The sequence below is a fragment of the Ambystoma mexicanum genome, chromosome 13 (genome assembly GCF_040938575.1).
Source record: "Ambystoma mexicanum isolate Mex_15411 chromosome 13, UKY_AmexF1_1, whole genome shotgun sequence".
Classification (NCBI taxonomy): Eukaryota; Metazoa; Chordata; class Amphibia; order Caudata; family Ambystomatidae; genus Ambystoma; species Ambystoma mexicanum.
In genome coordinates, this window is record NC_090938.1 from 257,613,118 (window position 1) to 257,629,013 (window position 15,896).

General features: G+C 49.6%; 1 protein-coding gene across 5 annotated transcripts in view; it reads right to left on the minus strand.

The window, feature by feature from the left end:
- Positions 1 to 15,896, minus strand: part of LOC138521162 (zinc finger protein 510-like) — a 392,105-nt gene that overhangs the window by 170,185 nt on the left and 206,024 nt on the right. For all 5 annotated transcript variants that reach the window (XM_069633749.1, XM_069633751.1, XM_069633750.1 and 2 more), the window contains exon 3: positions 1,433 to 1,543. In XM_069633749.1, coding sequence (XP_069489850.1) covers positions 1,433 to 1,543 — 111 coding nt within the window. The remainder of the gene's footprint in view (positions 1 to 1,432; positions 1,544 to 15,896) is intronic.

Below are 15,896 nucleotides of genomic sequence, written 5' to 3' on the forward strand. Positions count from 1 at the left end.
TTAAGTATTTGTTTGATTAAACCACACTGATCTAAGATCTGTGCTTCAAAAATTATAAAATTACTACATTGAAAATAAAAACAACTAACCTAACTGGGATTATTGATTTATCAGCTTGACGAATCCACTGAGTGCACTCCATTATAAACCTATCTAAAGGCCTATACAAATAACGATGGCAACAGCACTATATTGCACTATAGTGCAAAAGTCAACAGAATTATTTGATGTGACTTATGCGAGTGGCTCAGCACGCGAGATGGGCGTCATTTAGTATTTCCATCTTGAGCCCACTATGGTTTCTTACATCAGGGAGAATCAAAATTGATTAAAAGAAAAACATTTTGGCTAATAAACCATTGAACACGGTGTAAGACATCATTGGGCATTTATTGTTTGAAGGTGTATGTACCTACAAGAGACTCACAGAGAGCAAAAACCCAAAAAGGATGACTGGAGACAGGATAGCAGATGGAAAGAAACTTGCTTGCGTTTATATTATTGTAGCGTTAAGCCCCCGTTCCAAGGGCTGGAACAGGGGTTAACGGCCTGCCAGCCCAAGTTAAGAAGCTGAGCGAAGCGAGGGCCATTAACGCATTCCAGCCCTTGGAACAGGGGCTTAAGGCCATTAGCCCCCAGGCTATCGAAGCGGTAACCCGGGGTGCTAAAAAAAAAAAAAAAAGAAAAGTGTTTTCCTTCGTTCAACGGGACACGTGAAGCGTCCCGTTGAACGAAGGAAGATACTTTTCCAAGATGGCCACCACGGAAAGGGAAGCAGGGCTCTGTATGTAGCCCCTCATCCATTTCCATGTCGCCCTGCAGGAGTGGAGAGGAAGACGCGGCTGTGGCAAGGAGTGCCGCCGCAACAGAAATAAGGTAAGCGGGGGGTAGGGAGGGACAAAAGAAAATGACGGGATGGATAGTGGGGGAATATGGAGGTGGGGGAGCCGGCCATCAGGTGGGATGGAACTATAGCTTTCACCGGCAGGTTCAAACCTGCGTTCCTAGCTACCAGATTGGATGGCTACCCCCACCAGGGTGCTAATTATAAGGACATAATCTATTCCGCCATGAGGAATGCGTTAATGTGAGTTGCAGGTATAACAATTCAACCACAAGAAGAGCAGGAATGATGAATTACCTGAAACCACCTGGGATAAGATTCAGGTGATGAACAGACCTTATATGCAAGGAACCACTGGATCTTAATGCATCATTTTTCAATAGGCAACCATGATGGATGTACAGGCTGACCAGGCTATCACTATTCTAAAGAGTCCCAGAGCTACACGTTGTTTTGTTACATTTCTGTAAGTAGCTCTGCTTGGGTTAGTGTGTATGTACTTGTTGGAGAGTGTAGCATGGCCTTGATATGTAACTAACTACTTCCATTATCAGATAACTTATCAATACGTATGTACAACCCACTCACTTTCAGACTGCTTTGCAGAGTGTCTTCCTTCAGGATCCTCATGGTCCAAGTAACGCAGAGCTTCCTTTTCTTTGGCTGTTAATGAAAACACAGTGGTGGCAATAATTGGACCTGTTTAAAAGTAAAAAAAGAAAAGTATGTTTAAACCACTTCCTTGTGTAATGATAACATATCCGAGATTACAATCCTGGCACTTTTGTATTGGCATGAACCACTCAGATTTTTCCCATTTACATGTTCACATTCATTAGTAACTATACAGCATAGGCCGAGTCACAAAAGGCAGCAGTGTGCTTTAAAACCTTAAATAAGGTGTGCAAATGTGGCCAGTAGGTAGGGAAGCAACCAGCATTAAACAGTAACACAAACAGCAGATTAATACATTAAACGGAAAGAGTATGATGTCCTTGATAGCAGATAGAAACTCACGCGACCAGGGCAGGGTAGGCATTTTCTTTAAAGAAAGTCTTAAGGTGGGACCTAAAAATGGGAGTGGGGGGAACTGGCCTAGAGTTCAGATCTGAGGAGCAACATATTTTATTTTTATTTTTTAAAGCACAGGCCCAGCTCGAGAGCAGCGGAGCGCTGTACAGGGCGTGGGTAGCAAGCTTTTGGGCTAGCATTGTTTTATATAGCGCAGTACTGTGAGTAGCGTGCGGTCTGTACGTCAATCTTTGCGTCTATTCGGATTAGTCCTTGATTAGGTGTTGTTGAAAAAGCCACGTTTTGAGAAATGTGCAAAATTGGAGAATTGTGGTGGAATTCTGAGCTGCTATCGAGTTCCAGACAGTGGGTGTGTGACAAGAGAAGGATGATTAACAGGTCTTCTCTTTGCGGAAGAGTTATGAATCTAACCGGTTTGTCGATTAGCTGCATGAGGAGCATGTGCCACCAGATATTTGGAGCTTACCCGCCAGGTACGCCGGTGTGCTATTCCTTACTGCTTTGTAGATGATACATGCAGTCTTGAACAGTATCCTGGTCTGAAGAGGGAGCCAATGTAGTTTGCGTAGGACTTGGTGATTCTGTCAAATTTCTGCACACACATAATAAGACGTGTTGCAGTGTGGTGGACTACTTTTAGGGGAGCCAAGTTAGCAAATGGGAACCTCATCATGAGGCCTTTCCCCCACCGCCATTGATGTGCATGACTGCAAGGGCCGGCACTATGGTCCAGAAGTCCTGCGGGTAGATGAAGGGTTCGATTTTGCAAAGGGTGGACATTTGGAGTCAGGCAGTTTGGGCCTTCTTGGCTATGTGTTTCTGGGAGGAAAGGCAGCTGTCAATGGTGAAGCGTAAGGACTTTGCTGAATCCATCAAATCGTTCTAGGCACATTTCATTAGCCGGTGCGATAGCTCAGCAGGCAGAGCCCTCGTTTTTGCGATCTGAGTGATCTACAGGTCACAGGTTCAAATCCCAGCAAGTTCGACTCAGTCTTTCATCATTCCGAGGTCGATAAATTAAGTGCCAATTTTGATTGGGCAAAAAATATTGTATGTATGTATATGTTCTATGTAAAGCGCTTTGGAAAAAAACGCTACATTATATTGAGTCATTGATGGACAATTCTTTGTTTAGTGTAAAGAAGGATGAGGATGAATTCGGTCTTGGATTGGTTTCGTTTGAGGTAGGCAATCGACATCCAGGACCGGATGATGGCTATGTAATCACAGAGATGACTCATGTCCTATGGACCTTTTACTCTCATGAACAACTAAGTAACATCTCTGTTTTGGTGGATGGCTACATCACATTCTTTGAAGAGTGTGCCCAGAGGCTCGTTGCAAAGGTTAAAAAGGATTGTCAAGAGGATGGAGCCCTGGGGGACTCCACAGGAGACTGTCAGTCAGTTACAACGCATTGGGCCTCATTACAACTCGGGCGTTAAGGGTTAACGCCGTAGTTAACCCTTAACGCCTGATTCCAATTTTAACGGCTGCTTTTAGCAGCCGTTAAAATCCATGGCGCTAAACCGCCTTGGTGCTAATTACGCCACCGTAATTTACGGTGGCGTAATTAGCGCCTTCCCCACTCCCATTATGCCCTATGGGGCAAAAATGGGAATGGGGAAGGGTAAAATGGGAAATGGGGATTTACCGCCCCACTCACCTTGGAATGGGGCGGTAAATCCGCCATTCACCATGGTGTAAACATAGTTTACACCATGGTGGTAAAGTTGGCGTACTTACCGCCTGGGTCGTAATGACCCCCATTGTGTTCATCTGGATGATCTCAAGTCTACTTTAGAGGTAGGAGGTAAACCAATTCAGGAAAGTGTCAGAGAATCCCATCTTGTCGGCGAGTCAGGAGAGGGGGGGATGCAGTGGTCGGCGATGCCAAATGCAATGAACAGATCAAGGAGGATGAGTCGCTCTTATTCAAGATTTTAAAAGGCATCATCCACCACTTGGCTGGTGGCTGTCTTGATGCTACATTTGGGGCGGAACCCGGACTCACAGTCATTAAGGGGGTGCATTTGTTCGATTACAGCGAGTAGTTGTGTATCGACTACTTTTGCCAAGACTTTGCCAATCTTTTTCAAAAGAGGTCATTTGAGACCAATCTTGAAGGTGTCCAGGAATGACCCTTCTCTGAGGGAGGCACTAATGATGCTGGGGAGGGTGACGAGCATCAGGCCCCTCAATTGCTTAATTATGGAGGCTGGGATGATTCTGTCAGAATAAGAAGTAGGTTTGAGGGAGGCAAGTGTTTTTACAAGGTCTCGGGGAGAGAGTTCAGTCAAGAGAGGCAGTGTGCGTGCTGGAGTGCAATCTTAGCTAATTCTGTGCAAGATGGATTCGATGATATGCCGGATTTTGTCTTTTTATGAATAAAAACATTGTTAATTCCAATGCATTTTTCCAGAGTTGCTGGCACCTTGGGACTTTTGATGGTTTGGTACAATGCTTTGCTACTTCAGAGAGGGCTATGCTCTTGTTAGATGCTACTGCGATGGTGCTGGAGCAGTACGCAGGTTTGACCTAGGTAATCAGCATCCATCAGCTAGAATGGGGAGATTTGTTGTTTGTAAGCTCTCCAGGGTTATGGTTGTTGTGCCACCATTTCTCTAGGGCACTGATTGAAGGTTTCAGATGAGTTCATGGGTGTACCAAGGAGCAGATGGTTTGGTCTTATCATGGCTGTTTTTTAGGGGAGACATGAGTGTCCATCAGTTTCATAGCAGAGTTGTTGAATAATTCTAGGAGTACCGAGGCATTTCCTGTGGTGGGGAAGTCTGCGAAGTTTGCTTCTAGCCCATTGATGGCAAAGGTTTTCAAAGAGTGGTGTTGAGTTAGGGGACATTCAGCACGACTTTTGTGGGCCCTGGATGAGTGGGAGACAGTGAGATCGTGGCATGCTCAGACAAATCGAGTGGGGTAGGGTCTGAGCAGGTGATGAGGGTGGATGATGTAAAGTCTGCCTTGGGTGTTGCATTGGTTTTGCATGACAGAGAGCATAATTTGCTTATGGTGCATGGGTCTCGGTAAGGCAAAAAGGGTACTTCTATTGTGGTTGTCGGCCTGAGACTCAAGGACAATAAGAAAATCAGAGAAAGACAGTGTGTGCTAATTTGGCGGAGGAGAGTAAGCTGGAGATGTTATCAATGAATGAGTCACTCCTTTGAGGAGGTCTGTAGATGGGTTGGGAGGTCATGGACCTTGTGAGATAAGGGGATGTGGCAGGCGAGTGATTGGAACAGGCATGTTCCGGAAAAGAGGATTCAGAAGAAGGCCAACTGCTTCTGTGGATGACTGCCACTCTGCCTCCTCCCCTTCCTGGCCGATCAGCATGCTGGATGCAGTAGCCTGGGGGTAGGAGGAAATGGATAACATGGGGGGATGGGGTAAACCATGCTTCGATAATGAAGAGGGTGTCAAGGTTGTTGCACAAGAAGAGGTTGCCGATCTCTGCGGTGTGAGCCACAGATGAGTGAGCATTGATCAGCATGGTGGGGTGCGTGAATGCGATCAATAGGTGTTGGATTGGGGGAAATTGATGAGGTTTGCTTGAAAGCTTGCCGAGGCTCCCCAGAGTGCTTGACCATTCAAACCCTAGCAAGGATGGGGATACGCTCTGCAGGAATAAGACACATAGTGATGTTGTTTGGTGAGTACTGGTGGTGACTACTTTGTAGGTGAAAAGCAGGACAGCAGGTCTCCCCGTTGGCCCCATCAGGCACAAGCAGGTGAGGTCTTGCCTTTGACCATCCTTTTCTGAGGAAGCCGGCGATAAACACATAAGGAGGTCTGGAGAAATAGGCAGTGGGCAGAGCAGATGGACCTGTTCATGTGGCCAACAGCCCCCTCAATGCCGTCTACCTGGATTCCTTAAATAGCTGCCTGAAAGGCATGAAAACTGGTTGTGGGTGGAGCGGCCCAGTGGCAGGGCTTTGTAATGGGACCAGCAGCATGCTCAATGCTATCGGCCCGCAGCTGGCTTAAAGTCCTTAAATAGATGCCTGGAAGGCACGAAACCTGGTGTTGGGCGGAGAAGCTGAGTGGCAAGATCTGGTCAAATAACCAACAGCCTCCTCAATGCTGTCAGCATGGAGCTGGCCTGTAGTCTTTAAATAGCTGCCTGAAAGGTGCAAAACCTGGTGGTTGGTCGAACAAAAGAGTGGCAGGGCCTGGTCAAGTGACCATAAGCCTACTCAATGCGGTTTACCTGGAGCTGGCCTGGATTCTTTAAGTAGCTGCCTTAAATGAGCGAAACTTGGTGGTGGGCGGAGAAGGTGAACTTCTTCTGATGCATGAACCTTTATTTATTGTTTGTTTGTTTGTTAGGCGCTTATACAGCAAGTAAAATACTGTTTCAAAGCGCCCACAGGGCGAGGGGAGGGAACACGGGAATACAATAGATTACAAAACACAATATTTAATAAGAACAGAGGAGGGAAAAAGGATGAAAGGACAAACCTACTATGCCTTGTGAGTATTCAGAACATGCAAGTGCCAAGGAAGAGGGCAGAGGGAGTAAGTGCTGGGGAGTCCAAGCTCAAGGGTGAGCCACAGATGAAGTGCTTGGGTTGATGAGTGCTACACAGCCTGGAGCCACGTTAGGTGTAAGTGTGAACCTCTAGGGCGGAGGGAGTGCCAAGTCAAGTGCTGTAGGTAGACAGGAGCTGGGCCGATTAGGTTTGGGAGGTCAGGTGCTCTGTGGATGCAGAAGGGGCCCAGACACCAATCACAGCAACTGTGGCGTTAGCAGAGGAGAGAAGAAGGGAAGGAGGAGGTAAAGAGGAATGTCTTGAGGAGCTTCTGGAATTTAAGAAAGTCCTACTCAAGGCGCAGAGGCAGGGGGAGGATATTCCATAGGAGGGAGTCAGCTGAGGAAAGCGATCGACCACCTACCCTCTGTTTAGCAAAAAGCTTTACAAACAAAGAGTTGGGGCCAGAGGAATGTAGTGGTCTAGAGGGAGAGTATTTAGTGAGATAAAGTTGAAGATAGTGTGGTCCCTGGGCCCAGGCAGCCTTGTGTATGATACAGAGGGATTTGAATGTAACCAGTGCAGCAACCAGGAGCCAGTGAAGACTTTTTAGGGCAGGAGAGATGCAGACCGTGGTCTCGAGGCCAAGGATAAGTCTTGCTGCTCGATTCCGGATTATGTGCAGAGGTTGTAGAGTGGAAGAAGGTAAGTTCAGGAGGAGGCTATTAGAATAGTCAAGCCTACAGAGAACCAGGACTCGGGTGCCACTGAGCCTCTGGGGGAAAGTGAGAAAAGGGAGAATTCCTTTGAGAAGGAAGAGTTGAAAGTGGGACTTCTTGGTAATGTCCTGAGTGTAAGGGAGGAAGGAGAGAGAAGAAGACTCCAAGGTTTCTGGTTTCAGAAGAAGGATCAGGGGGAGAGCCCAAGGAGGAAGGCCAGAGTGAAGGGAAGAAGGAGGGAGCAGGGGACCTGATGGGAAGTATCTCAGTTTTACAGGGCAGAGATCGTGGGAGGTGCACCAGGACTGGATGGCAGAAAAGCAGTCAGGAATGATGGAGGGTGCAAGAGGGACAGCAGGAAGTTTGTAAAAGGGCTGTGTCTCATCTCCGTAACACTGAAAGTTGGAGGAGGAGGAGGAGATGAGACATGCAAGCTGAGCAAGGTAGATGTTAAAGAGCCAAGGGGAGAGGAAAGAACCCTGGGGGACACCACAGATGGAGAGGGAAGTAGGAGAGGAGAAGGTGCCCAGGATAGCTTGGGAAGAGAGGTCAGTTAGGAAGGATGTCAGCCAGTCCAGTGACGGTTCCGAGATATCAATGGTATTGTGGAGCTTTTGTAGTAGGATGGAATGGTTGACTCTGTCAAAAGCAGAGGAGAGATCGAGAAGGATGAGGACAGCTGGAGTCCAGGGATGCGAGCAGATCTTCACAGGTGTTCAGGAGAGCAGTTTCCATACCTCTGAATGCTCGGAATCCAGATTGATGGTTGTGGAGACCACCAACAAGTTTGGTGTGTGAGTTAGGTTGGGGCAATGCCAGCTTCTCCAGCAACTTTCCCAGGAAGGGGGTGATTGAGAATAGGCAGTAGTTGGCAGGGGAGGTAGGGTCAGCTGAAGGTTTTTTCAGGCGTGGGCGCACAGGAGGAGGGGAAGATCCAGTGACAAAAGAGTGATTGCAGGAATCAGCGAGTGCGGGGGCAAGAGAGCCAATGTTATCCTTGATGGTCCTGGATGAGCAAGGGGAAACCGGTTTAGAAGAGACCTTCATGGAGCGGACAACTTTGGTAACTTCTTCAGGTGTGACAGGGGAGAAGGAGGAGAAGGATCAAGGAGGAGGGTGAGGGGCCAAGGGAGTCAAGGGGTTGTTGGATGGGTAGGGAGGGTGGTTAGCCAGGGTGTTCAGGATGTCCTGAGTTTTGGTGTTGAAGTTTGTGGCCAGTGCGTTGCAGAAATGATGCACCGGAAACCCATGCCTGTATGTAGGCTCTTTTTTGGCACGGGTGGAGAGTCTGTATTGCCTCTAGAGCAGACGCCAGGCCAGTTTGTCAGAGGATGAGCATGAGGTTTGCCACTTCCGTTCTGCTACCGTGCACTTTTGTTTAAGGGGCCGCAAGTTCAGTGATTCATTGACTACACATTTCTGTTTTGGGTAGGCACACTGAAAAAATCTAAGAACCATATATTTGAGGGAGTAAGGATTCAATGAAATACTCGCGGACGAGAGGAGAGAGAGAGGGTAGTGAAGGGAGAATAAAGATATTGGGGACTGATCTATTTGCCCAAACAAGGTATACTGCACTGCATCATAGTACAGATAAACACATAGAAAAGACATGAATACAGAAGGCCGTTTGTAACCCAAAAGCAGGGAATCATGTGATGAAGTATGAGGGTATGGACATAACAAACCACATTGCTCTTCAGTAATTTTATGTCAAAAGACACATCCAAGCAAACACTTAAACATTATGTTTATTAATTTCCCTTACAATGTGAATAATAGAGATGAATTAGGAGTAATATAACGTCAGCATTACACTGTCAAAAACATATGAAATAGAGGCAGTTTAAAAGAATTCCTAATATTTCACAAAAAAAGATCACATATCAAAACAGTTCATTGCATTGGTCGCAGTAAAGGACGGTGGATCTTGTGTGAGGTTATAGCAAATATGAAAAATGGTGTGACATAGAACCTCTTTCTCTGGAGTCATCCTTGGAAAAACAAACTGGCGCTGCGTTACTTTCTCTTGGTACATATTGCACTGTGATATTTCACGCCATCAAATCTACTGTCCACCTGCTTAATCTACTTTACTTGGTCCTCACGATTTTGGACGTAAACCTGTGATTTTACGGTTTGTGATTTGTGTGGACCACTAAATTAATTCCCCAGCTATGTGTTTTGAAAGGTTTCATGGCCCAATAGACTGCTAATGCCTCTTTTTCAACTCTGTCGCAATCCCCCTCTAGCCACTTCGGGACCCTTTGTTTAAAATGCTACAGTAACTACCCCTTTCCCTGAATCTGGGTTAGCATCATCACCCACCCTAGATTACATGCACCCATCATAAATGTGGCTTTTGCTGTGGCAAACAGTGTAATCATTTGCTGTAGATGAACAAGTTACTTTCTTACCTGGTAACGTTCTTTCGATGGGATGGTCCGACGACGTATTCCATATCTATGACAGGTAATCACCACAGCTGTGCTGCTTCGGAAACTTTTTTCGGCGTCTGCGTCCTGCGTCGATGACGTTGATGCGCCGTCGTCGAGGACCTCCTCCGACGTCCGACGTCATCCGATGTGATAAGTAGGACGCACGACGCCCGTAGCCTAAATTGTAGTTTTTTCCCCCAGAACGTGTGACATTAGTCTACTGCCAGTCAGACACAAAGCCTTGCGGAACGTAAGCTGCAATCGCAAAAGAAATTCTGCAGCGGGGAAGGTAGGGAGGGAGCGATATGGTATACGTCATCGGACCATCCCATCGAAAGAACGTTACCAGGTAAGAAAGTAACTTGTTCTTCGAGGGGATTGGGTCCTCCGACGTATTCCATATCTATGACAGACTCCCAAAGCAGTACCAGAGCAAGGAGGAGGGAAAGAATTTAGAATCAAAATTTAGAATTGCCAATCAAATAGCAGAGCAAAGGACCGCCTTGCCAAAGGCCAGATCCTGTCCTCAGATGGAATCGAGGGAATAGTGACGTACAAATGTATGTACTGAAGCCCAGGTGGCTGCATCACAGATGTTGCGAATAGGAACACCCCTATGCAGGGCAGTAGATGCAGCCATACCCCTGGTAGAATAGGCCCGCAAGCCAGCCGGTGGGTCCTTACCCGCCAAGCGGTAACACTCCGAGATGGCCAAAATAATCCAGCGAGACAAAGTCTGTTTCGTCACAGCTTGTCCCAAACGCTTTCCAGCGTAACCAATAAAGAGTTCATCGTCCACTCTGACCCGGGACATGTGTGAAACATAGAGGCTTAAAGCTCTCCTAGAATCAAGCCTATGGAGCCTCTCCTCTTCCTTACCAGGATGCGGAGGAGGATAGAATGCCGGAAGAACAACCTTCTGGGCCAAATGAAATTCCGTCACTACCTTCGGAAGAAAAGAAGGACGGACTCTAAGGACAACCCTGTCCTTATGGAAAACAGTGAAGGGAGGCTTAACTGAAAGTGCCTGTAACTCACTCACTCTGCGAGCGGAAGTGACCGCAACTAAAAATACAGTTTTAAGAGTCAACAGTCTCAAAGGACACGAGTGCAAAGGCTCAAAGGGAGCACCCGTTAGAAACCTGAAAACAAGGTTTAAATCCCAACCGGGCACCAGAAAAGGTGACGGAGGGAACACATTAGTGAGCCCTTTGAGAAACTGTGAAATTAAAGGGATTTTAAAGTAAGAACACTCTTCAGACGAGCGCTTAAAGATGGACAGCGCCGCCAGGTAACCTTTAATGGTACCCAATTGCAAGCCCCTGTGGGCCAAAGAAAGTAAAAAGGACATAACCATGGGGATGTCACATGCAAAAGGATCCACATTCTGAACTCTGAACCAGTCGCAGAACTTACGCCAACGGCAACGGTACAGAGACTTTGTTGCTGGCTGTCGGGCCGAGAGCAACACCTCCATCACGTCTTCAGGGAGGTCCCAATCCTTATACCTCAACCTTTCAGAAGCCAAGCGTGAAGGTTGAGGGATCTGACCTCTGGATGGAGAACCTGACCCCCCTCCCATGAGAGCAGATCGTCCCGGTAGGGAAGACGACGTGGAGGACAGATGGACAAGTCGAGAGGGTCCGGGTACCACATCCTCCGAGCCCACGCCGGAGCAATGAGGATCATCCGGGAACCGAACTTCCGTAACCTCCGCAGCACTTGCAGGATGATGGGGAATGGAGGAAACGCGTACAGCAGTGGGAACGACCACTCCACCACGAACGCGTCTCCTAAGGCTCCTTTTGGAGGAAATTCCTGCGAGCAGAACCTCTCGCACTTCCGGTTGACACTGGAGGCGAAGAGATCCACTTGAGGGGTCCCCCAAAGGGCGAAGATCTCCAGGAGAATCTCCTGAGCCAACTCCCACTCGTGAGAGATAGTGCTCTGCCTGCTCAGAGCGTCCGCCGTCACGTTTTCGTCTCCGGCCAGATGGACTGCTGAGATCGAAACTTCCTGCTGGATGGCCCGGAACTCGAGCTGCATCGCCTCCCTGCACAGAGGAAGTGACCCTGCCCCCGCCTTTTTGTTGAGGTAGTGCATGGCCACTGTGTTGTCCGTCAGGATCAGGACATGCTTTCCTCGCACAGTCGGCAGAAAAGCCTTCAGGGCTAGCCTGACGGCCCTCAGCTCCAACAGATTGATATGGAGTCTGGACTCCGATGGAGACCAACGACCGCTGACTGTCAGCTCGTTGGCATGAGCTCCCCATCCCGTGAGGGATGCATCCGTCACGATCGTCACCTCCGGCCAGGGAAGCCAAAACGGAGCCCCCTTCATCAAGTTGCCTTCGACGGCCCACCACAGAAGGTCCTGGGCGACCGATGACGGCACCTGAACCGGGTCCGACATCCTGACGGAGGACTTCGACCATTGCATCTTGAGTGCCCACTGCAAAGATCTCATCCGCAGGCGAGCCTCTGGCACCAGAAGAATGCAGGATGCCATGAGGCCGAGCAACCTCAAGAACTCGAACGCTGGGAGCGTCTGGGCATGTTGAAACTTGTGCACCATCTGTTGAATGTGAAGAGCCCTCACCTGGGGAGGAAAACACTGCCCCCGGGAAGTGTCGAGCACTGCTCCGATGTACTGGAGCCGCTGTGTTGGCGTCAAATGGGACTTCTTTAAATTGAGGGGGAAGCCCAGCCTGTGAAGGGAGTGGCAGGTGACTGACAGATGATCCAGGACCTGCTCGGGAGAGCGCGCCCTGATCAACCAATCGTCCAGGTAGGGGTAGACGTGAACCCCCCCTTGCCTGAGATGCGCTGCCACCACCACCACCATGAGCTTGGTGAAAACCCTCGGGGCGGAGGTCAATCCGAACGCAGGACCCGAAACTGAAAGTGCGAGTCGCCAACCGCGAACCTCAGGTACTTCTTGTGGGTCGAGAGACACCAACCAGTCCTGAAGCTGAAGGGCCTGGAGGACTTGAGAGAGAGTAACCATCTTGAACTTGTCCTTCTTGAGGAGTTTGTTCAAACCGCGCAAGTCTATGATGGGTCTCAATCCCCCCGTCTTTCTTCGAAATCAAAAAATAAGGCTAATACCATCCCTTGTTCCTCTCCGCTACAGGCACCAGGTCTATGGCGCCTTTCTCCAGCAGGGCTTGAATTTCCTGTGCAAGGAGCGGATCCGGACTCTTCAAAGAGAGGTTCCCTGGTGGATTGTCGTGAGGCCTCTGCCGAAAGGGAAGACAGTAGCCGGGGGTTATGATCTCCAGAACCCACACATCTGAAGTAAAGGCACGCCACTCTACAAGATGCTGCGCCAGCCTTCCCCCCAACCGGCGAACCATGGGACATGGCCTCATGACTGAGTGGTAGCGGCTGCGGCGTTACCTGAGGGCAAAGAGGCAACTGCCCGAGCGGCCTTGGCACCACGGGTACCCTGTCGTCCACCTCTGGTACCCCTGCGTTGGCCTCTTTGACTGCTAGCTCCTCTCGCTTTACTGAAGGACGAGTAATAGCGAAAGGCACCACCCCTCCATTGCTGTCCCCTAGGACGAAAAGGCGCAGGTTGGCGAACTGCAGCGCCCAACGTCTTCGCTGCAGCTTTGGAGGTCTGCAACCTCTCAAGGCTCTCGTCAGCCTTGCTCCCAAAAAGGTGTTCACCGTCAAAGGGCATGTTGAGGAGCCGGGACTGCACATCAGGAGCAAACCCTGACTTCCGCAACCACGCAAACCTGCGTATCACGGTGCTCGCCGCCATGGACCTGCTGACGCATTCAGCCATGTCCAAACCCGACTGAACGGACTCATCCATGGCATCCTTACCATCCTGGACCATAGCAAGGAAACCATCCCGTTCGTCCCCTTCGGGAATATGTTCAGCCGCTAACGCAACACAGTTCCACAGAGTGTCTGTGAAACGAGACAAGGCACATATGGAGTTGGCCGCCTGAAGCGCCTTACCGCCCGAAGAAAACACTTTCTTCGCCCAGCCATCAAAACGTTTGTCGTCCCTATCAGAAGGGATGGTAGGGTACGACGCCTGCTTTGCCGGGGCCGTGGCCGCCTGCACCACCAAACTCTCCGGAGTGGGGTGCCTGGTCAAGTAGCAGGGGTCGCTACTGGCTGGACGGTATTTTTGCGACAAGGACCTGCCCACCGCCGGGAGACTCTCCGGAGCAGTCCAAGCCGCCGCCACCCTTCTCTGTAGAGCCATATGAAACGGCAGTACCGGGTCAATTGGGGGACCAACATCAAGGATGTCCGTGAGATCATCCTGCACAAACTCCCCTGGGGGAGCAGACCATCCCAAGTACTCGGAGACCCTAGCCATAAGGCGCCGGTACGAGGAATCGGCATGAGAGCCAGGCTCAGGCCTACAAAACCCCACCTCTGGAGAGGTGTCCAGTCCACTGGCATCATGCAGTGACTGCCTCAAATCGTCAAATTGGCTATGGCCCGAGACCATCTCATCTGGAACCTGACTAGGAACCAGGCCATCAGAATCCTCATCCACCTCCGAAATATATTCCAGGTGGTGAAAAGAAGGCACCCGAGAGTGCGTGCTCTTAACCAGAGCCTTTCTAGGGGGTTCCCCCGTGCCACGGGGTACCTCCGACACCCCGGCCTCGAAAGGCGTCGAGGGCATCGAGTGAATCGGCACCGGCGTCGAGGGAACAGGCATCGGCGCCAAGAGGATCGGCGTCGACGTCAGATGCAGCGCCGCCAGCATCGACGGCGTCGACACAGTCCTCGAAGCCGGAGCTCCGAGTGTGTCCTTTGACGACCTGAGCGTCGACGGCCTCGACGACTTCCTCTGAGCCGGAGCCTCGAGAAAGCCTGTCGACGCCTCAGGTGTCGATGTCTTCCTCGAAGACATCACAGGTGCACACGGTCTCGAACGCGTCGAGGACCGGGACCTGGAACGGGTATGTCGAGAACGAGTCCCCTTGTCCGAATGGGACCTCTCCCGTGACTCGTGCCGACCACTCTTGCGAGCGGTGTCTCTCGACCTCTCACGGCTAACCCCACTCGGGGGCGCGGACGGCTTAGTACCCTGCGACTCGAGAAATGCCAGAATTTTCTTCACGAAGGAAGCCCATTCCTCCGGCATCGCATGGCTGGTGGGGTAAGCGATGTGCCAGGCAGAGTCCTCAGAAGAGGACCTGGAAGACTACCGCTGTCGGCGCTTCCGAGAATGCCTTGAAGTTGCCGAGGAGTGGCGAGACCAACCCCTAGAAGGAGACCCACGAGACTTCTGACGACGACGCGGAGAGTCACCTCTCGAATCATCCGTCGAAAGCCCCGCAGACTTCGACTTCCGGTGCTTGGACACCCGACCTACCGACAACTTCTTCTTACGTTCCCGTAAGGCTTTGGACGTGAGCGACTGGCAGTCGATACAGTCATCCGTGTCGTGGGCCTCCCCGAGGCACCAGAGGCAGGCGTCCTGCGAGTCAGTCATGGACATCTTGGACCCACACTCCCCGCACTTCTTGAAGCCCGGACGCGGGGTCGAAGACATCTTCTTACGGAGGATTTTCTCACAAAAACGAACCGGTTCGAAGAACCGAGAAGAACAGAACACCAAAGAGTCGAGGCGTAACCGAGATTCACGAAGCAACACGTTCGTGGAAAAAACAGAACTGAGGCTACGGGCGTCGTGCGTCCTACTTATCACATCGGAGGAGGTCTTCGACGACGGCGCATCGACGTCATTGACGCAGGACGCAGACGCTGAAAAAAGTTTCCGAAGCAGCACAGCTGTGGTGATTACCTGTCATAGATATGGAATACGTCGGAGGACCCAATCCCCTCGAATGCAAGTATTCAAACTCTCTTTGGGCCTCATAGTACCACTCACAGTCAACCCCTGATTAACAGCATCCTCATTCTTGCAGACCTTTCATGAAAAATTAGGGATACACCTGGCATAATATTTCATAAGCCCAAAGAATGTCTCATCTGACCTCTGGGTGCTGGCAACTTTAAGCATTATGCCTGTCTATGTTGGTATTGTTTCTCTCCTCATATATGCTATTTTTCACAAGTAGTTTTTAAACTTGTAAATTTAAACTTGTAATTGACGGAAATTGATGTATTGTGTATGTGTTATACAAAGCCAATATTGGCTATAAGTATATCAATAAAAACTTGAAACAAGTAGTTTACAATGTTTTATTTAATCGGTTAGTCCTCATATTGTAAGGTTAGGCATTTATTCTTGAATACTTTCAGTACACCAGGCAACTCAACATCATTCTCTTCCTCAGTGTTTCCAGTTGCCATTATGGAATATTGGAAGAAGCAGATGTCCAGCATATCACTGAACAATTCTTGGAGTCTATGGAATACTCAGTTTTAGAGGCAAA